At 54.0% G+C, this 25,951-nt stretch overlaps 1 protein-coding gene across 2 annotated transcripts in view; it reads right to left on the minus strand.

Moving 5' to 3' along the window:
- Positions 1-6,796: 6,796 nt before the first annotated feature.
- Positions 6,797-25,951, minus strand: part of TUBGCP3 (tubulin gamma complex associated protein 3) — a 65,164-nt gene continuing 46,009 nt past the window's right edge. For both annotated transcript variants that reach the window (XM_046028272.1, XM_046028271.1), the window contains exons 17-22: positions 22,214-22,349; positions 17,094-17,182; positions 16,869-17,000; positions 13,157-13,297; positions 10,209-10,325; positions 6,797-7,856 (exon numbers count right to left, since the gene is read on the minus strand). In XM_046028272.1, coding sequence (XP_045884228.1) covers positions 7,698-7,856; positions 10,209-10,325; positions 13,157-13,297; positions 16,869-17,000; positions 17,094-17,182; positions 22,214-22,349 — 774 coding nt within the window. In that variant the 3' untranslated portion in view covers positions 6,797-7,697. The remainder of the gene's footprint in view (positions 7,857-10,208; positions 10,326-13,156; positions 13,298-16,868; positions 17,001-17,093; positions 17,183-22,213; positions 22,350-25,951) is intronic.

Genomic DNA, 25,951 nt, shown 5'->3' on the forward strand with positions numbered 1-25,951 from the left:
ATGGCTTCCCAGGGGAATTCTATCAAACATTTAAAGAAGAATTAATAACTATTTTCCTGAAACTGTTCCAAAAAATAGAAATGGAAGGAAAACTTCAAAAATCATTTTGTAAGGCCAGCATTACCTTGCTCCCTAAACCAGACAAAGACCTCTGCAAAAAAGAGAATTACAGACCAATATCCCTGATGAACACAGATGCAAAAATTCTCACCAAACTACTAGCCAATAGGATTCAACAGTACATTAAAGGGATTATTCACCACGACCAATTGGGATTTATTCTAGGGCTGCAAGTTTGGTTCAACATCTGCAAATCAATCAATGTGATACAATACATTAATGAAAGAAAGAACAAAAACCATATGATACTCTCAATAGACGTTGAAAAAGCATTTGACAAAGTACAACATCCCTTCCTGATCAAAACTCTTCACAGTGCAGGGATAGAGGGCACATACCTCAATATCATCAAAACCATCTGTGAAAAACCCACAGCGAATATCATTCTCAATGGGGAAAAACTGAGAGATTTTCTGCTAAGGTCAGGAACACGGCAGGTATGTCCACTATCACCACTGCTATTCAACATAGTACTAGAAGTCCTAGCCTCAGCAATCAGACAACAAAAAGAAATAAAAGGCATCCAAATTGGTAAAGAAGTCAAACTCTCACTCTTTGCAGATGATATGGAAAACCCGAAACACCCCACTCCAAATCTGCTAGAATTTGTACAGGAATTCAGTAAAGTGTCAGGATATAAAATCAAGGCACAGAAATCAGTTGCATTTCCATACAAAAACAACAAGACAGAAGAAAGAGAAATTAAGGAGTCAATCCCATTTACAATTGCACCCAAAACTATAAGATACCTAGGAATAAACCTAACCAAAGAGGCAAAGAATCTGTACTCAGAAAACTATGAAGTACTCATGAAACTAATTGAGGAAAACACAAAGAAATGGAAAAACGTTCCATGTTCATGGACTGGAAGAAAAAATGTTGTGAAAATGTCTGTGCTATCTAAAGCAATCTACACATTTCAAGCAATCCCTATCAACATACCATCAAATTTTTTTTTTCAAAGAAATGGACCAAATAACTCTACAATTTATATGGAGCCAGAAAAGACCCCAAATAGCCAGAGGAAAGTTGAAAAAGAAAGCCAAAGTGGGTGGCATCACAATTCCAGACTTCAAGCTCTATTACAAAGCTGTCATCATCAAGACAGTATGGTACTGGCACAAAAACAGACACACAGATCAATGGAACAGAATAGAGAGCCCAGAAATGGACCCTCAACTCTATGGTCAACTCATCTTCGACAAAGCAGGAAAGAATGTCCAATGGAAAAAAGACGGTCTCTTCAATAAATGGTGCTGGGAAAATTGGACAGCCACGTGCAGAAAAATGAAACTGGACCATTTCCTTACACCACACACGAAAATAGACTCAAAATGGATGAAGGACCTCAATGTGAGAAAGGAATCCATCCAAATACTTGAGAAGAACACAGGCAGCAACCTCTTCGACCTCAGCCACAGCAACTTCTTCCTAGAAACATCGCCAAAGGCAAGGGAAACAAGGACAGAAATGAACTATTGGGATTTCATCAGGATCAAAAGCTTCTGCACAGCAAAGGAAACAGTTAACAAAACCAAAAGACAACTGACAGAATGGGAGAAGATATTTGCAAACGACATATCAGATAAAGGGCTAGTGTCCAAAATCTATAAGGAACTTACTAAACTCAACACCCAAAGAACAAACAATCCAATCAAGAAATGGGCAGAAGACATGAACAGACATTTCTGCAGAGAAGACCTCCAGATGGCCAACAGACACATGAAAAAGTGCTCCACGTCACTCGGCATCAGGGAAATACAAATCAAAACCACAATGAGATCCCACCTCACACCAGTCAGAATGGCTAAAATTAACAAGTCAGGAAATGACAGATGCCGGCGAGGATGCAGAGAAAGGGGAACCCTCCTATACTCTTGGTGGGAATGTGAGCTGGTGCAGCCACTCTGGAAAACAGCATGGAGGTTCCTCAAAAAGTTGAAAATAGAGCTACCCTACAACATGCCACCCACAAGGGAATGTGCATCCTCGTGGGGCAGGAGCCAAAGCTCTTGATATTTGCTGTGGGTTTTTCATAGATGGCTTTCTGCTCAGCAGGGAGCCTGCTTCCCTCTCTCTGTCTGCCTCTCTGCCTAGTTGTGATCTCTCTGTCAAATAAATAAATAAAATCTTAAAAAAAAAAGAAAGAAGAGAGAACTTCAGAGTGAGCAGAAAAAAGGAAATAATAAAGGTCAGACTAGAAATCAATAAAAAATAAAGCAGAAAACAATAGAGCAAATCAGTGACAACAAAAGCTTCTCATTTGAGAAGATAAATAAAAGTGACTAATGTCTGGCCAGAAATAGGAGACAAACCTCCCATGCAGAATTTCCCATAATTGATGTAGCTGCTCCCCCCTCAAGGAGATGGAGCGCAGGCCCTCTCCCCTAAAACGGGCGCACGGGGGCCGCTTCCTCCAGAGCACAGGATGGGACCCAGCCAGCCAGGCGACCTGGGTCGGCAGTCACGGTGAGCGTCTGCGCTGGCAGTGTGCTCCCTGGGCTCCACGGAAGGAGAGAGGCACTTTACGTCCGTGGTCTTCCTCCCCATAGCTCCTAATCCCAATCCAATCATGAGAAACACATCAGCAAAAACCCAACCGAGGGGCGTTCTATGAAACATCCGACTAGTACTCCTCAAAACTGTCCAGATCATAGAAAAATGCCTGAGAAACTGTCACAGCCAGAAGGAGCTTGCGGAGACAGTAACAACCAAATGCCCTGTGGTGTCCTGAGCAGAATCCTAGAATGGAAACAGAAATATACAGGAGACACACAAGTAATTTGTAATTTTCTAGCGGAAATACTAAAAAGAAAAAAAAAAGGAAAAAGAAAGAAAACAAAACAAAAAAATCCTGGCAAAATTAATTTTAGTATTTTATTTACACGAACACACAAAGTATCACTTCAATGTGTAACGGAATGAAAAAATATTTAGCTATTTTACATTTCTGTTTTCATACTAAGTATTTGGAATTTGCGTTGTGTTACTCTTTGCAGCACATCTCCATTCCGCGCAGGCACATTTCAAGTGCTCCCAGCCACGTGCGACCCACAGGCAGCTCCAAACAGGCGACCAGTGAACACCACAACACCCGCGGCGGCGACGCTGTTCACTACAGGCGAGTCAGAGACACCGCTTCCTCTGACGAGTTTCCTCTGTGCTGAAAATGACAAGAAAGGAGTCACGGCTTTGCTCTGACTCTCCACGGGTGCGCGTGTGCCTGGAGCCCTGCCCTGCGAGCTGCACCTGCAGAAGACGCTGCCCACGCCACGGCCTGAAATAAAATCCCCACGCGCTCGAGCACAGAGCCTGACGGAGGCTCGAGGTTTTTAAAAAGACTTAAACTGGGAGAAAACATTTGCAAATCACCTGTATGATAAGAGACTTCTATCCGGATATATAAAGAATTCTCAAAACTGTAAGAAAACAACCCAAAAGCCACAGGCAGATACTTTAACAGACACGGTGTCACAGCAGATAAGCCGAGGAAAACATGCTCGATGTCAGAGATGATGCCACTGCGGCCCCGCCGGGGAAGAACTCCGGCAGTGAGCGGGCACTCGGGGAAGCGCGGGCAGGAGGGACGTGCGCGGACCACAGCAGCCCGCTCTGGGGACGTCCGTCGTGAGCCTACCGGGGACGCTGCCGCTGCCCCGTCTCCTGGTCACGGGGAAGAAGGCATCACCCGCAGACTCGCACACCGGCCCCCACGGCTCTCCGTCCGCTCGCAAACGCTAGAGACAGCGCGCACGGCCAACCACAAGGGAACGTGCCTCCTCGTGGGGCAGGAGCCAAAGCTCTTGATTTTCTTTCCGAACGGTTTGCCCAAAGCAGCTGCCGAGCCATCAGTTAACGTACCTCGGAAGAGCAGCTCCGCGGGCTCTGGAGACCCACAGAGCCGCGCGGGGCACTGTGTTCTGGGGCCTCCTTATGCGCTCGTGTCCTGCTCTCCACATGCATTGCTGTTCTGTTTTTCGATACGTGGTTTGACACATTTCAGTGTATTTACCTATTATTCCTCTTTTTCAGAAAAAAAAATTGAGAGTAAAAAGAACGCAAACTTTCTAGACATTTGCGCTGTAACCACATCCACGGTCAGAGGACGGTAAGAGCCACGGATGAGGCAGGAACTAATGACGTGGGGAAACGCCCCCTGGAAACCTGCGGGGTAACCCGGGCTAAAGCAGAGAACGATTCCATCAAACACAAGGAAAAGAAGTTCCATAAGCATTCAATCTGGAAAAAATAAACCAAAAGCGAAAGTGGAAGGTATTAAATCCAGAATCGGAATTTACGAAGGGAAGAATGGGCTCTGCACATAGTGAAACGAGGACATCGAGAGTCATTCTTGAAACGCATCAACGACACTCACACGGGCAAAGGGCGCAGGAAGAGAGAAAAACACGCAGTATCGGAAGGAAAGGGCTAGAACTGAGATACGAGTTTCAGGGACCGTAAAGGCATCGATCTAAAAATGCCAACACATTTAAAAGCACTAAAAGAAAACACACGATTTTCTAGAAGCAAAATGAGCTTGGAACGCAGAAATCGGAGTGGTCTCCTCCACAGCGCAGGGAAGGAAAGTTGTTTATAACCTACCCGCCTGCCAGCGCCCAGAGAGCGGACGTGGTTGAAACGGAGCAGGGTCACAGAAGGACAATCGCTCCTTCCAGACGGCGTCACAGCCGCACAGACCCAAGCGACTCCGCCCGAGTCACCAACACAGAACTAGCGGCTGTGCCTTTCATGCACCAGATCATTCCCCCACACCTCCTAATTCCCGATTCCCATGTGCAAACACGCACGAGCAGGGTGGGCGTGCTCTTGCCCGCCGAGGCCCCGCCGGCTACGCGGAGCTCTACTCAAGTCTTCTGGGATGACGGCGGCAGGAGGCCTGTCCTCATGCTGGTGGCCACAGGATTCACACCAGCGTTCCCAGCCACGAGGAGCCACGCTCATCCTGGGCCACCAGCTCGCCCGCCAGCTCCGTGGTCCAAACCTCCACTGCTAACACTCAACACGTCACGCAGACTTTGTGCCTTGAGACCCACCTTGAGCATGACCGTGGCGATCTGATAAAAGTGCTTTCCTCCTAGGAAGTGGGAGGTTCGTGCTGGCTGTACGTTCTGTCCTATCAAGCCCGGACACGTTCTCCACAGGGCTGGGAGGATCATGCCACCGCGAGTTCCGCTGGCGACACATACGTACGCAGGAGCGAGAGGCGCCCTCCCCTCCCCTCTTCAGTCCAGCCTGCCACCCCAGTAGGACTCGAGGGAGGGAAATCCTGGCCAGGGGCGATCTGTGGCTGCAGCCACAGTACCAGACCTTCCTGGGCAGTGAGATGCATCTCGACGGCAGGAAAGCAGAGCTGGGCAGGCGGGCAGTGCCCCGTCCCCAGGAACACGAGAGCTCCGTTTACGAAGAGCTGCTCAGAGCCGGACCCGGTGCGTATAGCGCTCTCTGATCTTCATGACGACCGGAAAAGCCAGCATGACTCTCTCCCCAAAGCCACACCAGAGCCTCCAGAGATGACTCACCCCTGCAACAGGCTTTCCCGCCTCAACCACCAAGTGGGGAGCCCCGACTCCTCACCGCTGAGACCCCACTCCCAAGACAGACCTGCCCATTCACGGGGCATCTCCAGTGGGGTCTCAGACGAGCTCTGGCAAGGCCTCGTCCACGGACACACCGCCCTCTGGGTAGCCAGGGGGTCTCCGTCAGGTAGACCTGCGACTCTGTCCCAAGAGCGGCCAGGGCTGTCCTGGCCCCGCTGGGAGGCCCCTCTCAGACAGCACCTCCAAAACCCACAAATCATACCTACTACATGATGGCTCCTAAGCTCAAATGGCGTTTTAGTCCCAAATTATCATTTTCCAGAGTGGCTTCTACTGAGGACTAAAAAGGGGAAGTGCTTTAAAGAAAATAAAAACCGGCTCCAAGCTCGAAAATCCTTGGGAAACTTCCCAGGGAGACAGAAGCGACCCGTCTTTCCCAAGTCCACACGGTGCCGCGTGCTGCCACAGAAGAGCCTCTCCGCCCCTGCCCCGAGGGGCCCTGCGCTGCAGGAGAGCTCGGTGCTGGTCCTGCGCCCGGCGGCGGCGCCTGCTGGCACCTGTCCTCTGTCCACCAGGTGCGCCCTAAGAAAAGCCCAAGACAGGTCACTTCGGGGTCTGGAATCGTGCAAACTGCCCCCCCCCCCCCGCCCACAGAAGTTAATGGTGGTCACTGCTTTGCTCTCCTGGCCTTGCGCTGGCCGGAGTCCGCACAGGCGCGCCCACTTGGGGCCGGTGGGGGAAACCCGTGCGCAAAACACCGTCCCTTCTGGGAAACGGTCCGATAGAGATACATGCGTCCAATTTCCAATTTTACACATTTTTAAACTAAAACTAACCTGGTATCCTACGAAATTCTAGTCTTTACCACAGATTCATCTCTGCAGAGCCAGACTCTGAACCGCCTCTCTGGTCGGAAAGGGACTTGGACGGGAACCGCCAACAGCTGACGGCAGGTGCCCCCCACCCTCCGCTCCGCCCCTAGGCTGCGCACGGGGCATTTCCCAGGTCTCACCCACGGCACCATTCGTGCCCGGACGCGCCTCCCGGCCCACGAACCTAGCAGGCGACCTCAGTGTCCCCAGAGCATTCATTCCAGGAAGAACGGATCCGTCGGAAAGTTTCACTGATGCAACATCATAAAGGCAGATTTATGTGACTTGATATGACATTTTTACAAAAAACAGTTTCCCCCACATCTGGTCAGTCGTATATAAATATTTACAGTGAAAAAATAGGCAAGGAGAAAGGAAATCTTCATTGTTAAAGTCAGTTTCTTCCCAATGCTTACCAGAATTTGAAAATAAAATAGTTCGTTAACTTTCTAGTCATCGTATTTACACATCACTTCGGCCGACAGATGGAGAAACGGAGGCTCGCGGGTGTTCGGTTCATGCCCCCCCCCCCCCACTAAACTAGGTCTACACTAGTTTAGAAGTTATCTGAAAGAGTAAATTAAATATAAAAATGTAAACTTTGAAAGAAGATAAACTTTGAAAGAAGAATAAGCGTTCTTACAGAGATTAATATTTTACACACTACAAACCAAAATAAAATGCTCTATATATTTTCTTAGTAGGGACATTCTGTTTCAATTTAATTAGATTATGTAACAAAAACTCCCTCTAAAGAGGAGGTTAAAAAAATAGCAATGACATCACCGTCTTAACTGATGAACATCCATTCGCTCTAATTTTCTCTAAACGCAACTGTGAGTTCTTAGGAAGTGACAAATATAAGTTATATCACGGAGAGCTTCAGAAGCCTCAACCAAGTGTGGTGTTTCTTTACTATGACGACTTCGAAAAATAAATCTGAATAGTGCAAACCAGCGTCGGTAAGTGGTGACGTTACAAGTACATTGGCCTCCGCTGTATGAAACAGGATCTGACTCCGCAGACGCCATCGAAAATACTGAAGGACGTGTGGGTGGGACATGCCAGTGGCCTTGAGGATCTGAACGTGTCTGTCTCGGAAGGCAGGTCCCAGCGCGTGCAGCTCCCTGCGAGGACAGGGAGGGGTTCACGTGTGGGAGCCGCGCCGTCCTCGAGAACCCAGAGACACCCGGAGTCTCGGCTCTCGGGCTTCATAGTGCTCATTGAAGTCCAACCTGAAGCTAAGAAACCGAAGGCTTTCGTCGGAGCTGGTCGTCAGCAACACCAGGAACTGCTGCACAATGCCCTGGGAAGGAGAAAGAGAACAGCCGTTTCAGGAGGGGCCCTCCACGACACACGCCGCCCCCTCGCCGCCGCAGCCTCGTCTGGGCTGGTTTCTCCTTCCGACCGACAGAAACACGCACCGCGGCAGGTGCCCCAAAGGGAGGACGGCTGCCCCAGGAACCCAGGTTCACCGATGGCAGCTGCGTCCACAGACACGAATGCACAATCAGTAAGTTTTTCCTGAAAGAACGCTTTTTGCCCTAAGTTCTATAAAAATAAGCAAAACAGCAAAGCTTCTGACGTTAAAAAAAAAAAAAAGGCCTATTCCTTTCCTTTTCAACGTAAAGCCAGAGCCACGCTTTTCATCTTTCTTTGAGCTGAAGAGCACCGAACCCCAGTGCCCTGCCAGAAACAAAACGAGAACGAGAGAAACGATGCGCCTCTAACCCACAACCACAGGGTCCCCTGCTCCTTGCAGATGTGGGCTGAGTCGCCGTCCTGAAGACCAGGTAGAGTGTGACTAAGCCACCTCCTTCTCGGGGGGCTTTGTAGAGACACGGGGGGACATGACAGCTGTTTCCTCCAGCTCGCACACGACAGACACCGGCTGCTTCTCCGCAGGGCCGAGGCACTTCCGGCACAAACCCCATCCTTGCCGGGCTCCTGAGTCACAGCCAGAGGGTGTGTGGCTGTCCAAAGTAGGGGATGCTTGTCGCCCTGCCCGCAGACCTGGAAAAGGTCCCATCTGTAGAGACGCTGCCCCTGAAACACCACAACCCATGAGTCCTTCCAAACCCTAACAGCACCTCAGTCCCTCTCCAAGCTCCGGGGACGCGGGTACGTTGCACAAGAGAGCTCGCACCTGAGCGAGCACAGGGCAGGGTGCCATGGACATCCCCTTTGTCCTTCTGGGAAACTGACAGCTTCAGGGACAGGCCCTAAGGAATCTGAGTGCTAAGCATACAGGCAGTGGCTTCCTGTCAGGTGATGATGCGTGACGCTCGCTACGAGGAACTGTGGGGAACGCATCTGTGCTCAGGCTGCGCCCTCCGCGTAGGACTGCTCAGGAGCCGTACGTGACGGCCCCTGCTAATCCCGGGCTGTTTCAGCCACGGAGAAGTCAAAGAGAACAGAGAAGGACTTCATTTCTGTTAAGGAAAAGATATCTCAATGGCCATGACTGAGAAAGATGAAGACCGTAATTTGAGTAAAACTGGGATTATACAGATTAAGATGACTTTTCAAAAATGTATTAACTCTCAGGGCACCTGGGGGGCTCAGTCGTCAAGCCTCTGCCTTCGGCGTGGGTCCTGATCTCAGGGTCCCGGGATCGAGTCCGGCTTTGGGCTCCCTGCTCTGCGGGGGTCTGCTTCCCCCTCTCCCTCTGCCCCTCCCCAGCACTCGTGTGCTCTGTCTCTCTCTCACATAAATCAAATCTTTAAAACAAATGTCTTAAGTCTCTCAGGAGAATGTGTAACCCCCCCCCCCCACCAGAAGTGAGCACAGGGACATGCATTTTAGGCTACAGATCACTCCCCACGGAGGCCAAGAGTGTGGAAAGAACCGTTATGCTCCCGCTGTAAGAAACGGGGACCCAGATGGCGTCTACGACATGGGGTCCGGCAGCTCTTCCGTTACTGAAACACCCGTGCGGTGTTTCTGCACTCAATGAAATCCTGTCTTTGCCGCCATTTAGGAAGCATTTCGGAAAGGTGCTGCGGTAGCTTGTGTGAGAGAAGGGCGCCTGCGACAGGGGCCGCGCCTGCGACAGGGGCCGCGCCCGCCATGCCCCGGTGCGCTGCAGACAGCCGTGGGGAGAGCAGCGGGGAAGCAGACCACACGCTGCGGAACAGGGACGCAGCTTCGTTCTAAATCCCGACCCACATGCAGACATCAGCGCCCAGAAACGTCATTGCTAAAGGTTTCAACGTCCGTGCTTGTGTCATCCGTTACCAACAGCCAAATGTAAAACTCTTCGTAAAATCTTCTCGCCCGTACGCGCGTCACTGAACCGGGCCACAGAAGCACAGCACACCCTCCACCTGCTCCTCCCCCAGCCGCAGGGACGCGGCCGAGCGAAGCCCCCGCAGACGCTCCTGCACACCTACGTGCCCTCCGGCCTCACCCCGGGCTTCCACGGGCCGCTGAGGCAGCACAGCTCGGCCCGGCCCCTGCGGGGCTGGCACTCGCCGCCCACAAGACCAGAACCGGCCCGGGACGGCCCAGGATCCCTGGGAAGGTCACAGCCGAGACGGGCACTGCCGTGGGTGGTGGGTGCACTGAAACGACTCCTCCTCCTCCATCCTGAGAGAAGGGTGAACCGCGGAAAAACGGCGGCGTGAGGCGGGCCCCGTGCCGCCGCGCCCACGGGCACCTGGTAGAAGTGTGTCAGAATCCGCAGCTGCGAGCACATCCTCGGGATGGATTCTCGGAATTCTCGAATCCTCGTGTTCTCCTCCTCCTCCTCCGCAGCTGTCACTCCCCACCGGCCCTGAGGAATCGGAAGGACCAGAGGACATTAAAATCCGGGCACCAGACGCTGCCAGGGCGGGACTGGCCTGGAGGGAGAGCGTGGGGATACGGTGCTGTCCGCGCCCTCCGTGCCACCCGCCGCTTTCACCAGAGTCTGCTGACGCCCAGCTGTGCTCTCGCTTCCTCCTTCCGGTTAGTAAGATCCCCCAGAGACCCTCCGTATCAACACACAGAGCACAGAGAACCCCGTCCTTGCAGTAACAACTACAGCACCACGCTCCACAACACGTAGCACTTTCCATTGTTTGTCACAAGCTAACCAGGCTTAGTTCCTAAAAGCGAAGCCTTGTGTCTCTCCGTCACCGTCGACGGTTTCTAACACAGACCTGCCACGTGAAAGCAGAACCAGATGGTTCCAAGTACCGGAACCCGTGCACCCTTGACCTCGGTGGGAAAGCTGCTGGCCACGTCTCCGAGCACAGTCGGTCTTCCTGTACCGGAGAGACGTCTACTTCGATTTTTAGGACGGTTCTTAACGAATGGTGAGTCTAAATGCCTTTTCCACCAGCCTATACAGGGATCAGCACGGGATTCTTGTCTTTTTATCAACAGCGTTATCTCGTCGTTGACACAATGATAACACTTTTACTTCTTTTACAGCTATTCCTTCTGGCACCCTCTGGAAGCTGAAGCATTTTATCCTTCCCGTTCAGATCCACAGCCCACCTCACTGTGTGCAAGGCAGGGTCGAGACAGCCGCCTAACACCATTTACCAGTGCTCCGTTCCCCGCTGTTCTCAGTCGAGAACAACTGACCCAGAATGTGTGGGGCTTTTTCTGGATGTTACTCTGCGTCCGACTGTCCTTGCCTGGGCCAACGCCACCGCTCTCACTACCGTGCTTTCGGAAATCTTGGGGGTGTCTGTATGCTCGACCACCTCGCTTACTCTTGTCCAAGATTCTCCTCCCTGCCAGCCGCACCCTTGTATTTCCACATAAATTTTAGAATTATCATTTTCTACCCCTCCCCCCAAAAATTACACCCACAAAAAACCCCGAAACTGCTGGGGATTAGACCTGGGACTGCACTGAATCTGTGAGTTCCCGTGAACACAGTCTACGCCTCTGCCTACTGCGGGGCCTTCTGCCACCCCTGCGACGTGGCCTGAGGGGCCAGGGAGCTCCGTTGTGGGCTCCGGGTGCCACGTGATCTCTGCTGCTACTCAGCGCACCCACACAGCACACGAGCCGCCACGGACAGCGTGGACATCACTGGCACGGCCGCCCCCATCACACCCCACCTCCGGAGACACGTGGGAGGCCAGGCCCGGCCCCAGGACCATCCGCCGCCGAGTCCTGTTTCACAGTTTCCTGAACCGGGCCTTACCCATACTTCGGTACACTTTAATGCTCTTTTAAAGGCATTTTTAAAAGTTTTATTTTGTTTGTGGCTGAAAAAAATAGAAGTGATTTCTGCATAATGACCTTGTTTTAAGCTACCTTGATAAAGTCATTTATTAGTTCTATTAATTTACTTAAAGATTATTTTAGACTTTCTATATCCACAACCATGACTTTTGCCCCCCCCACCCCCAAAGAAAAGAAAGAACGAAACTGCTCGCTTGCGTGTGCGCACCTGCATTTCTTCGTCTCAGCGGCCAGCAAGGGCGGGCCTCCACGGCCACGGCCACGGCCACAGCTGTGCTGAACGGGGAGCGACTGGCCTGGGTCTCAGTCCCAAGACAGCGCCATTAGGCATCAGGTTTTGACTCGGGCCTTCTAAACAAACCTATCAGACTCTGCTCAGTGTCCAATGATCTTACCCATCCACTGAGAGATCGCGTGATTTTCTCCGGTAGTTTGTGAATGTGGAGACTTACAACATTTTCATCAGAACGATACATGAACTTTGTAATTATGGGACGAGCCAAAGCTTATCTGTAACGTCCCATCCTTTGATACATCCCAACTCGGTGACATTGTCTTTGGGCTGCAAGACACAGACTGGCACAGAGCAGAAAGCAGCAAAGATCTGCGTCATAGATTTGACTGCAGAACCAGGTAACTACTTTACAAGATCAAATTCAATTTTGTTTTCTAAGTTAAAAGCAAAACTAAAACCAATTAATTTGCCTACTGAGCAGGGGAGCACTGTCCAGGGAGTCAGAACCACGTCAAGTGCGCTAGAACCCGGACTCCGAGGTGCACCAGGACGGTGCGCCCCACTGGCAGCCTGCTGCGGCCCGCCGTGGAGACAGCTGTGTGCACGTCCGTGTGCCCCGGGAGAGGGGCTGTCAGACAGCAAGTGCCCGACCGCCTGCTAACATTCAAAACCAGGACTTCCAGGGTAGAAGATAAGGAAAATGAAGTCCCTTTAACCCTAACCTTGAACTGGAAACATCATTATGAACCTAAGAGAAAAGAAAAAAGGAAGCAGAGAACCATGGTGGGGACATCTTCAACAGCCCGAGGTCACGGATTCCACAAGGTCACTGACAGCAGCCGCAGTGTGGCGCTCGGGCTGCCACGTGTCCGTGTGTGTCCGCCGGCCAGGTGACCCGGCGAGCAGAGCTGGGGCCCGTCTGCAGAACCACCCGTGCCCGTGGACGGCAGCAGCCGCAGGCTTACTCACGGGAGTAAGTGAGTGACCTGAGGCTGTCCTCAGGTCACACAGGGTGACAGCGAGGGTGACCGCCGCGCCTGGAACAGTCAGAGCCTGCTCAGGACTCTCAAAGGAGGCGTGCGCACCATCTCCAGGACCATTCCAGCCGGGAAACTACTTGTGCTCGTGAGGCCGCTGGCCATAAGCTCCTTACTCAAACCGAAAAGCCCCTGGTGGAAAAGCCGCACCTCGACTTCACGCTGCTTCCTCTTCTCTTCGAACTGCAGTCGTCTCTGCAGCTCCCCGAGCGCGGCTCTGTATATGGCGTCCTGCGTGTTCTGAAGCTCAATGATCTGGTCAAACACGGCTCTGAGCTGGTTTAAAAGTGCCTGAGGACAGCAGACGGACAAAGATGATAAACGGGCTGACAGCTTGCGTTCTCCAGCGCTCTCTGCCGTCCCAGTGCTGCGCCTGAGCACCCTCCCGGCAACCCCGGGCCACACCGTGCCCCCCCGATCCACACCATGCCCCCCAGATCCACAGCGCGGCCCCCGGACCACAGCATGGCGCCAGACCACGGAGCCGTCAGCGCCAGAAAGGACGTCCACTGGATTCACTGTTTGGTGCCACACACACCACCACCAGCCACGGAGCATATGAAAAAGGGGATTCTTTTTTTTTTTTTTTTAAAGATTTTATTTATTTATTTGTCAGAGAGAGATCACAAGTAGGCAGAGAGGCAGACAGAGGCAGGACGCTGGGATCATGACCTGAGCCGAAGGCAGCTGCTTAACCAACTGAGCCACCCAGGCGTCCCGAAAAAGGGGATTCTTAATGTGATAAAGGACAAATTCAGCACTGAGCTTAAAATCCAGCGTCCCGCAGGAACGTGAGGCTGGTGTAACACTGAAACGCGCCGCAGAGGCCGGCCACCCGCGCTGCGCGGCGCCACTCCCGGGCTTCTACCGTATTTCAGTCTTGCTTCCCCCACGCGGCACGGGAAGAGGGCGAGCGAAAGGGCCCGCAGCAGAACTCACTGGGGTGAGTCAGCGCACATCCAGACACAACACCAAACGCGCACACAAGCTGGAATGGCAAACTCGAAGACAGCTGTGCACCGGCAGGGCTGGGACCACACGACGCGCAGCAAACGCGCAGGGACGTTTGGGGACGGACGAGGGTGCCCCAAAGCCGAACAGTGGGCTCGGCTCCACCCTCTGCCGGCTTCGACTTAAAAACCCACTAACAATCTGAGAAAAGATAATTTCAAAATCACAGGATAAAAAGTCATGTGTTAAAACTTAGCAGCCACTCATGACTGACAGAAACATCCAGACGCACCAGATGACAAGGCCCCTCCTTGATCTAAGTCCTACGAGATCTCCCAGCAACCGTCAGAGGGAACGGTGAAAGGATAAACATCCCTTTAATGTCGGGGGTGAGCCAGGAGCCCTACCATGCTGCCGGGGGATCCAGCTAACACCCCGAGGCAAGGAAAGGCAGGAAATAGACCCCCTGGAAAGAAACAAAACAGGCTTTCCTTGTAAAAACAGGGTCTAGAAACAGACCTAGAAACCCCTGGGATGAAAAATATTGGATAAAAAAAAAAATCAAAGCCATGAAATCAGTAACATTCCTCCAAACCAGCCACATGCCACAATTATGGTGCTAAGAACCTAAAAAAGACTTGCAAGAGGTTATGGGAGAAAGAGGATAGGACTTTACCGAGACGCGTACGAGAGACGGGGAACCGGGGGCTCCGTGCTCACGGACAGGAGGCAGCGAGGAAGCCGGGGCGGCGAGAACAGGCAGCCCGGCTCGCTGCGGGGGGAAGGCACTAGGGCCAGCGAGGACACGTGCAACACCTCCCCGCAGCCCTGTCTGGGGGACGCGCTCCGCCCGGCCTGTCCCCTCGAAGTCCCCTCGAAGGGTCGGCAACACAGGGCCACCAACGTCAGTGACTTGCAGCCGCGGAGGCTGGGGTGGGGCGGCCCAGGACTCCGGAGAACCCCGCGCTCAACGCAAGGCTGCTGCTGCTTTTGAAGGGGACTGACTTGACAAGCAAAAGGCAAAACAAAAGACGGAGGTGCTCTGATTTTTTGGTTTTTAATGAAGCCTTATTTCTTCCAATTTGTTTGTTTACCGTACTCAAGTAAGAATTAGCATTTCTGGAGCCGTCAGCTCATCCACAAGCTGACTGCTCTGGGCTCTGTGCGCAGTGGCTTGGGCGGGAGGACCAGAACGCGTGTTCGGGGCGGCAGCGGTGGACGGCGGGACGCGGAACCGCGGCAAGGCACAGGCGGGACTCACACCTGTGCGCGCCCGCACCTGCCCGCCGTGGCCGCTGCACGCAAGCAGCCTTGTGCTCCCAGGAAGGGAGACCCCAAACGTACTTCGCTTCTGTCCAGAACGGCGGTCTGAGGGGCTGCTTCAGGAGTGACGATCCAGCCCTCAGCGCCGTGACTCCCTCCACGCACGGTGACTCGGGGCACCCCGCACGTAAGCATCCACGACCACAAGAAAACGGCGCCACAGGCGAAAACGCTTTCTCCATGGATTCTGCTCCTAGCAGTGGAATTCCAGAGGCAAGAGCTGTGGCTGTTCCGTCCGGAACTGTCACACACGCACGTGGCGGAAAGCCAGCGCGGCCAGCCGCTGACGCTCCTCGCGGCCCACACGCAGACCATCGGTGCGGCCGTGATCCTCACAGGTGCCCCGTCCCCCAAAAGCCCAGACTCTAACGACGCTAATCTCTGTAAAACGCGACCCATGGCTCCGAAGCCTCTAGGAACAGAGGTAGCGACCACTTCCGCGTCCCTCACTGTGATGACAGGCTTCTGCGAATCACACCATTTACGTCTTGCAGCCCGGCAGGAGAGACGAGTGTCACGCCTCTTCCCACGTGACAGCGCTGTGCCGTCCCTCTGTACCCCGTGAGCGCCTGAAGCGCGCGCGCCACCCTCCGGACGGCTCACCGAGACGGCAGCCACGGGTTCAGCTGACACAGACAAGGCTCGCTCACCGCGGCCAAGGTCAAAGGCCGCGGGAACACATTTCTTAAATTATGAGTTACATCCAAAGTGTCTTAAATTACTCATGTGCCCGTCTCCATACGCTTCTGAAAAGCTTTCTACATCGAAGCATCTTTGAGCAACTGTTTTGCAGAGACGAGCGACAGGGTCAGCAGTAAAATCGGACACACGGAGGCCGCGCGTTTCCCTCGAGGAGGGCGCGGGAGAAGCAGAGGCAGCCCGCGAGCTGGAAATCTCCGTGAAGTCACACATTTCACGTCTAAAATGCACACAAAATTTTGGCTCCCATCACAGTATGTTCGTTTCAACAGAAAACAATGTGCTCGCTGCTTCCCGAGACGCAGGAGTGAAGTCAGAACTCACGAGGCTCGGCGGCCCGGAGCAGCAACGCCTGGAGCAGGCGTCTACGGGGAAGCAGCACTAGTGCCCAGGCTGGGACCGAGGACCCCGCGGTCTTCTAGACAGACGGCTGATCTCTGACCTGTGCAGCCAGACATGCCCTTAACCAAGGCAAACACAGAGAAGACCCCGGTCCCCAGATAAGATAGCAAAGGGACAGCCTGGAGCACTCCGCGCGAGCTCATGCCATCCTCCTCCCCAACTCGCACCGCCCGCCTGGCTCACTCCGTGCACGACGCGAAAGCAGCCGGGGGTCGTCTCTGTCTTCCGAGCCCCCATGGATGAACCACGGCCACGCTAGGAACAGACCGGCGCGGGCACAAGCTTCACCACTCCTCACCCCCTTCAGAGCACGTTCTGGCTCTAATTCCGCATGGAACAGCCCACCCAGAAGGTCAAGCGATTACTAAAACAGCCCTGGTTACGACCAACGCAGGCTTTGGGCGATTCCTAAGATGTCCCAGGGGACAGGAGACCCAGAGGAGAAGACTCTCAGGGCTCCTGCTTCCCAGCAGCCCCCGGGGCTTACCCTGGAGTCGGCGTCCAGCAGACAGCGGGAGATGATGGTGTCCAGGAAGCCCTCGTGCGCCGCGATGATGTGGTCCAAGTCTTGGGCCTGCTGCACCTTGTTCCAGAGCTCGTCCCAGGAGCACTCCAGCACCTAGGAGACACAACCGCGACCCTCGGGGATAAGCGTGTCTTCCCGGGGCCGCACAGACACGGCGTGCTCCACGGGCAGGAGGGGCGCAGGTACCTCGAACGTGATGTAGTACTGCATCTGGTGGACGAAGTGGACCATCTCGGACGCCAGGATGTGGCAGTGGTGCAGCACCGCGGAGAACTCTGCCGGCGAGCGGGGAGCCATGTCAGCCGCCGGGGGGGCATGCCAGCCGCCACACGCTGCCCCCAGCCCCGCACGGCTGCGCGCGCCCCCCGAAACCACCGCCTCCAGCCCTCACGGTCGGCGCCTCCGCACAGGGAACGGCCCCTCCGTGGCCGGTCTCGGGGCCTCTGAGCAGCCAAGGGCTTAGCCGTCTGGTCACGTGCGCCACTCCAGGCGACGGAAGGACCGGACAAGCGACGGCGGCATCTGAGAATCAGACACGTCTCACAGTGCCGGCCTGACCGTCTGCTCGGCTCCGCGGCTTTTTCACAACACGCCGCCGCCGGGCAAGACCTCACGACTCCCAGTGATCTGGAGACAAACGTGACCTTTCCGTGAGGGCCCGAACGGGACCTCGTCCCCTGAGAGAGACATGACCCTGGAGGGAGATGGGCCTGAGCCCTGACCCCGTTCCTGTTCTTTGAAAGATTACAAAACCATCGAAAGGCTTAGAGGTCACCACAGACAGCCATTCTCCGCTCATACTGTTAACTGTTTGTTCAAAGACTTTCCCAGAGTTCGAGGAGAGGACACCACGCAGAGGAGGGCTCAGGCAGACGGGGCCACAAAGGAACGGTCACAGGCACATTTCAGTGTGGGTCGGACTGGGCACATGTTGGTTTCCAGCCCAAACGCCTTGAACTAGCTCCGTGGGCAACCGACTGCCGCACGCATTCCTCCGAGAGCCGTCCTCGACCCCCTAAGTGTGACGAGGAAATGAAACAAACACGGGACAGAGAGAGCTGCGGGACACAGACTTTAAAACCGGCCGCAGTGCCCTGTGGGGACTCTGCTGGCTGGGTCGGCGTCGGGCCCTCGCAGCTGCAGCAGGCCACCTCAGAGGACAAGCGCGTGCTCCAAAGCCCCCGACCTCCCCACCGTCGGGAACCCGGTGTCCCTGGGCGGCGTCAATGCTCCCGTGCAGGATGAGGACAGTCGTCTGCGCGCCCAGAATGAAGGGTGCACTCTTCCTGCAGACAGTACCAGAGCGGCTGCCGGGGCTCCCCGACACCCACACCTGCTCACCCAAACTGCTTTCCGCCTAGAAGAGCATCACAAAATGCTGTTTTACGTGGGGGTCACCTGCGCCATGGCATCAGGAAGCTTCTAAAAGCAAACAGGCGCCACGTACAACTCCACTTGGGGCTTCACCCCGGAGCCGGAGTGACCTTTCCCCCGAAGGCCGGGCAATGGCACCTGGAGAGACCGCGTGTGCTTACCAGCATGCACGGTGGCTCCATACAAGCCACACCCATGAGGACCCCGGGTCCTACAGAAACCCAACACCCGGCGGCGGGCTGGCTTCGGGGCAGAGAGCGGCACGCACAAAACCAGGAACAGTCAGACCAGGCGTGAGGTCCATCTGCAACTCCGTGCTGCCCTCTATGGGCTGCTGCGAGAACGTCCCGGCCGACCCAAACACCGCGGGCTCGCTGCCGAGGCACCTCCCACGGGAAGCCCCCCCATCTGGAGATGCACCTTCAACAGCGCCGGGTTTGTTAAAATTTGTAAAAAGCTTGTTTAAAAAAAAAAGAAGTACCCTAAAGCAGTTTCTTCACAATCGCCAGTCACCTCCTTTAAGCCGTATGCGAAACTAAGGCTACGACACCAAAAAGCGACGGGACCGAAGCCCCGTGGGATTTACTTCGCAAGGCAAAGGCTCGAAGAAGTCGGTACGAAGCCGGATTCCTCAGACCCCCGCATGCGGAATCTCATCGCCACGAAGGCCCTGCAAACGCCACCCGCTGTCCTCTGCACAAACGCCACCCGCTGTCCTCTGCACAAACGCCACCCGCTATCCTCTGCACGGCCAGGCAGCCAGCAGTGACGCGGGCAAGGCGCCTCCCTCCCGCACCCCAGGCCACACTGGTCAGAGCCCTACACTGACCCGGGATCCAAGACCCCAGGAAGTGAGTGCTGCCGTCGGGACCCTGCCCTCAGATGAGGGAACCGAGGAGGAAGACAAGGAAATGGGCTCCTGGCCACAGCGTGGTGCTGGCGAATGGTGGACCTGCCTAGGCAGTGCCGCTCAGCGTCTGCGCTGACCACGAACCACACGGTTCACGGTCCGGCACAGGGAGCACCTTACAAAGGTCTCATCACCGAGGAGCCTCCTCCATGTACGCAGACCTGATACACACAGGGAGGTACTTCAAAGAGAGAAATGTCTACTCATTTTTTAAGTTACATTTCTGCAGCCCAGAACACTGTCCATCGCACGATGAACATTATTACTACATTAATCAAGAAAGAAAAACAGCCGCCAATCACACAGGCAGAACGTGGCAGCGGGGCCCGTGGCCGTGCGTCCCTGACAAGGGCCTGACCACCCCTCCCACCGCCACCATGCTCACTTTCATTCCTGACAGGAGGGAAAAGGAGATCGTTTTAATAGCACTTCTCTGGGGCGGAGCCTCCATTCACTCTCCCCACCCCGTACACCAAGGACGAGAAAGAACACAAGCTCAGGGAACTGTGTTTATCTACTTCATTGTGTTAGCAGTTACGGGGAATACAAATCCAGTTGCCACTAGCTGCGATACTTTTTAGATTAACTGAATCCAACAACAAAAACAGCTAAAGTCCACACCACTTAAACGATTTTTCTAACAACAACTTTTTCTAGCTTTTTCTAGCTGAGAGACAGATATACGGAAACGGGCATCAGCATCGCGGCAGACGGCGATCGAAACTCCTGCACCAAGCACCTCATTTTCCAGTGTAACTACTTACTCCAAAAAAGTTAAAAAAGTTTCAACCAGTATTACTGCAATGACACCTGGGTACGAACGACACTGTGCGTGGGCACGCCAGCTATCTGCCCCGTACAGGAGTGAAGAACTCCCAAAGTGGTTACAGAAGCACTTTATATGATCGCTCTGGGTTTTTGCCTCAGATTTACGGTTGGCAGGATGTTTCTCAATTTTCTATACTAATAAGACCTAACGAAGTAGCTGATTGATTTCAGCTCATTAGTAGCCTGGACACTAACGACTTTGAAACACTCCTATAACTGAAAGTAAGACCATCACGCCCCACAGAAACAGGAGCAAAGCACCAGTTTCCTGGAAAGTAAAACACAAATGACAAAAGAAAGCATTTACTCAATATCTCAAACGCATTAGAAACATGAAATCAGAGGGAATCTGCTCGAAGGCAGCACCCAGCTTTCAGCTTCCGCTGATCCAGAGCAACACAGCCACTCGCCAGGCAGAGCGCTGGGCCCGGGGGCGCGCCCTGAACCAGCACGTCGTCCCCAAAGTCATCCGACGACGACGCGCACGCGGAGCTGAAACCCCAGCACCAGCTTCGCGAACGTAAAGTAAATGAGAATCCGTACCTGCCGCCCAGCTGTTCCATCCCTAACCATCTAAGGAACCATTCAGATGCAAACAGATGGATCCTTGCAAAAACAGCTTATCCCGTTAGCTACATTCATGGGAGAAAAGAAAACCCACACAACCAAAGAGACAGGACAGGACGGCACACACACATACGAGGAGCCAACACTCCGCTATTACAGGATTCCAGGGGAGGTCTCAGCAACAAGGAAAGGGTCAGTGACAGAAGCTAACACAGAGCTCTCCCTAGCGGCACGACGTTCGGCTGGTGTGATTAACGCCATGAGGGGTAAAGCCCACTTCTCCCACACGCAGAAAACTGATCAGACATGTGTGGCCTTCACGTCGAGAGCAGAGCTTGCCGAGCACTCAGTGCAAGAGCGAGGTCCTGGTTAGGGGACGGTGAGATCAGACACGGGTCACCGCCAGCCAACAGCGGGACCTGCTACAGAGCCCGGGCTGCCCGGACACCTCCTGCGAAGCCGCAGCAGCACGGGCACGGAGCGGATGCACTGCCTGGAGCCCGTCCGCATCAGGCAGCATTGGGGACACGGGCACCACTCGCGCCGCAGCACCGATGCCCCCCAGGGAGACCGCAAGGCCAGCCACGATGGCCACCCAGCAGACCCAGCAAGTCAGCCCGAGACAAACTGTGGGAAAGGGGGACAGGCGCAGAGCCAGAAGACTGCGAGGCCCTGAGTGACAGGTGCCCCTTCTAACCTTCCCCCACAAAGCAGCCCCTCTGCCAGGCAGCCCCATGCACTAGAGACACTCGAAGGCAGTATTTCCTCGCCACGAGCAGGGTGGTAGTTAAAGAAAACGTTCCCTATCACTTCCTTTACAGCCATGTCAGAGGATCGTTATTACCAATTTCCTAAGAAGTGAGTCCAGAGGAAGCAAGGCCGCGAGCGCAAGGGCATCCTGATCCCCAGGAAAGAGCAGCTGTGAATGCAGGAGGCACGGGACAGCCAACACAAACTGCCCCTCGTGTCAACACACCGGCCCCTGGCTTCTGGGGTGTCGCTATTCTGGAACTCTGGGAGCTGCTCAAGGATCGGCCTTGACCTAGTACTCGCGGAGGGATCACGCCTGCCTGCCGTCACACAATGGCTCCTTTCTCAGTAATCACTTTCCCCAAACGACGAAGGATCTATCATTTCTGTTTCTCTTGAAGGACACAATGCTGAAACACCTTCTCGAAGGTTTCGAACAGAAAATTGAACGTATTCAGTACTTACACCTTAAAATAAGCCTGGCTAGCTGACATGAGAACGTTCGTAACAGCTTATAATTATAAAATAGTATCACCAAATGCTTCCACGTCCTGGTTTACGAACCAAACAAACATCCAAGCAATTTCCAAACAGACTAGTCAACACACTAAGTGGATTTCCAAGGATCACTCACTCAGGAAACCGCTCAGTCAACAAAATCCCTACGTGAACACCAGAGTGCAAACGCACGGAGCTCAGAGAGACCTCGTGATCTGGAACAACCCAACGGGACTCGGTTTTCTTCCCGGTCTGCACAGAAACCCAGGTCCGCGGCATGACCGCCTTCCCACAGACGGCACGTCCGCAAGCAGACGGCGTCCCTTCTCAGCGGGGGACGGCCCTGCCTGTCCCCGCGGTGCGGCCCGGGCCGGCTTACCGGGCACGTTTCTCAGGAGCTTGGCGTTGCACATGTGGCCCTTGCGGATGTCGGTCAGGACGTACTCCATCCGCTTGGCCCGCCACAGGAAGTTGAACACCCGCAGGTAGTGGCTCATACACTCGCGAGTGAACACCTGAAAAGAAGAGCACGAGACAGGCGGGTAGTGCTCTGCCACCGAGATCTTCCCAGGACAGGGCTCGAGCTATCGTCACGTTTTCTCTAAATGCAAAAAGGCCAAGGAACACACAATCGAGTCTCATAAATTCTAAGTGGCACGTGCGCAACTAATTCCTCGCAGGAAGCCCCGTCGCACGGAGCCGCCGTGGTCAGGGACGTGCTGAGCAGCGCGTCACTCTCACGTCCGTTCCACAGACTGAGAAACGGAGGCCTGGGCGTCCGCGGCTGGAGGACGCTGTGCTGCGACTTTAAACCAGCCTAACCCTTGGTCGAACACGCGGACTCTTAACTCCGGCTCCGGCTCCGCGGCAGCTCCCCGGGCCCGACCCCCCGAGGGCGATGTGAGGGGATGAATCTGGCGAGGCAGGGCCTAGAAGGACCCCGGGCCGTAAAGGGGCTGCGGGGGGTCTTCCAGTAGGTTCATCTCGCTCTTGAAGCCATTTCACCGCAACTGGCTGGCAGGGTCCCATCCCGGGAAGATGCGCCCTGTGGACAGGGGTGGGAGGAGGCCTTCCTTCCACGCCCACCTCCCTCCTGTGGGGCCGGTTAAGTACGCATGTCAGGTGACCCACAAAGAATCTTCTAGAGTCTGTCCCGTGCAAACACGGTTCCGACACTACTGTGTTTGTGTGCACACAGACGGGGCACACGTTTGCCCCTTCCCAGATGCCGTGAGAAAGGGATGCATCTTCTGTGTCCCCAGCGCAGCCCTCGCAGCACAAGCCGGAAACAGGCCGCCTGAGCAGGCCCTCTGCGGCCCGCAGTGCTGGGTGGGGGCGTTCCCCCACATCACCCTCTTGCAGCCCCTACGTCCTTGCTAGCCCACACTCTCCTCCAGCCCAGACCCCGCCTGCCCCTCAAGGACAAAGGCCACACGCCCTTCCCAGCCCCTTCTCCAGCCAGGACACTTAGCACCGGACCCTTGCAATCAGAGCACTTCGCCGAACACTGCTGGACCGGCTTCCCGCCTTGTGTGTTCTCGGCACTGCCCACACGTAGTCCTTACAAGAACCACCTGTCTGTCTCCTGCAGCGCTCTCTGCGCCAGCATTTGGCAGGTGCATGTCTAAAGCAGAGGGGTCAGGGACCGCTCTGCACGGACTCTGAAATCAACCCTGAAGGGAGGGCACCTTGGACTCTGCGGTGCTACCCTCACCACTGCTCATGCCACTACGGAGACGAAGGTGACGGGACAACTTTACGACTGCATTAAAGAAACGTGGGGGTCCTGGGGGCTCAGTGGGTTGAGCCTCTGTCTTCGGCTCAGGTCATGATCTCAGGGTCCTGGGATCGAGCCCTGTATCGGGGATCCTGCTTCTCTTCCTCTCTCTCTGCCTGTCTCTCTGCCTACTTGTGATCTCTCTGTCAAATAAATAAAAATCTTAAAAAAAAAAAAAGATTTTAAAAAATAAACAAAGAAATGTGCCGTACAAACGCCAACCAGAGGCTCCTGTAAGCGCCGGCTCCCAGAGCGCACTCCATGGGACCCAGTTTACAAACATCCAGTCCCACCACAACCCTTTAAACTCGGCAGCTGTTTCAGAGAGAACACTCGTACCCCACTGCACCCCACTGCAAGGGAACACCCTTCGCCTTTAGTTTTACTGCACACCTGGGCTCTCAGTTCACGGTCTGTGTAGAATAAAGCTCAGAAAAATATTAAATAAGCTTCTGACACCTTACCTCAATGCCCTGGAGATCCAGGACAGAAACCCATGGATTTTATCCTACTCAGCACCCAAGTGAGAAGACTAGAGATGATCTCTCCATGTCCTTCTTCACAGAGCTAGCAAGAAGCTACAATTACACTACGCTAAGGAGACAAAATTGTGTGACTAATACAGGAGACGTTCTCACCATAATTAAATGCTCTACAAAAATGACGATCTCAGTTAACGAGAACATAAAAGGAAGAGAGATAATACAATAAATTTAACAGGGAAAAAGCAGACAATCCATTTTCTTCCAAAATTTGACTTTATAAAAAGTGTATCTTTCGATAAAATATTCCAAGTAGTGGAAAATATAACAAGCCAGGACAGAGGCTAAGCCAGGACAGGAACAGCAAAGGCCAGAGGTGCAAGACGTCCCGCCCCGCACGATGTCCCCAGCACACCGTGCTGACGTGTTCCAATGCCCTGCTCCCCCCTCCGAGGAGCCTCCCAGGTGTGCTCTCCCCCCGCTGGCGCCGGCATGGAAGTCCACACCTGTTAGCCACAGCTAGAGAGCCATTCCAAATGTGCTCCTTAAATAAATCTGCGATACAAACTTCTTGAGTGTTTCGACGAGAGCTTTCAAAAATCTAGACTTTAAAAACCAGACCCCGTAAGCGAGTGTTCACACACAGGCTGTGCCGCGCCTAACTGTGCACCTTCAGTAAAACCTGCAGTACCGCCCGGAACCCAGCAGCTGCGTCTGTGGGCCGCGCTCAGTTCACCACGACTCGAGGCACTCGTCCTTCGAAATAAGATACGATGGTCTTTACTGCGGTGTCCTTCACACCAGAAACGGTAATATACAATGTATTCACAAACTAGGTAATATGAAAGTTTCCGATTTAAATGATAATGCACAGAACAGATTTTTTTTCCTAGGCTCCATGCCTAGCGGGGAGCCTAACAGAGAGCTTGGACTCAGGACCCGGAGATCATGACCTGAGCAGGAATCAGGAGCTGGACGCTTAACGGACTGAGCCAGCCAGGACCCCTAAAACGGAGCATTTTAAGGAATAAGAATTAAAACCACTAAGGACAGAAGTCAAAGGAGAACAAATGAATTTGACTATGACACAAAAATTAAACCTGCCAGCAGTTATGCGTTTACAATACAGAGGCTTCGACCTGGTGACGTTTCAACACTGGGGAGGCGCGTGAGCTCCCGGCGCTCCCGGCCCACGGCAGCCGCGCCAGCACCCGGCAGGGCGCACCGGGAGCGCCAGGACAGGACAGCCCTGGGGAAGCACCCCAGCGGGGGTGTCACTCATCCCTGGAGAAATTTTAAAGCCAAACTGTATTACTTCTTAATGGAGTATATTCCCCGATAATTAAAAGAAACGCATGTCCTGTTCCAACACTTCAGCTGTGGAAGGACTGGAGTAGGTTCAAAGAAGCTTCCCGGTGAAGGAGGCTCCGCTCGGGTCTGAACAGAAGCGCGAGCGCTGAGGGGCCAGGCTCGCCACGGACACATCCTGATGGTCGGTCTCCCCGCACCCCGCAACAGCGCTTCCGTTAAGTGCGGCAAACGCACTCCATACAACGGTACAGCTATTTCCTGTCGGTTTAAGGGAACGTTTGATCCAAGAGTACAACCGGGAAACTCCCTCGAAACACACTTGCTGGCCTCGGAATGACTCGCTACCGTCCAAGAGCAACGGAGCATCACCGGCGATGCACTAAGTCCTCGCTAAAACCTAAGCTGGGACAAATGGTTTTTTAGGAACTTTTAAAATTACCGATCATTTCAGCGCTCATTAATGACCAGCTAGAAGACACACGAGTCTCGTCTGTTTCACTCAGTGGGTCTATCCCAGATGTCAGTGCTTTCCTAGCGGCTGGAGAAG

This window comes from Meles meles, chromosome 14 (genome assembly GCF_922984935.1).
Source record: "Meles meles chromosome 14, mMelMel3.1 paternal haplotype, whole genome shotgun sequence".
In the NCBI taxonomy this organism is placed as follows: Eukaryota; Metazoa; Chordata; class Mammalia; order Carnivora; family Mustelidae; genus Meles; species Meles meles.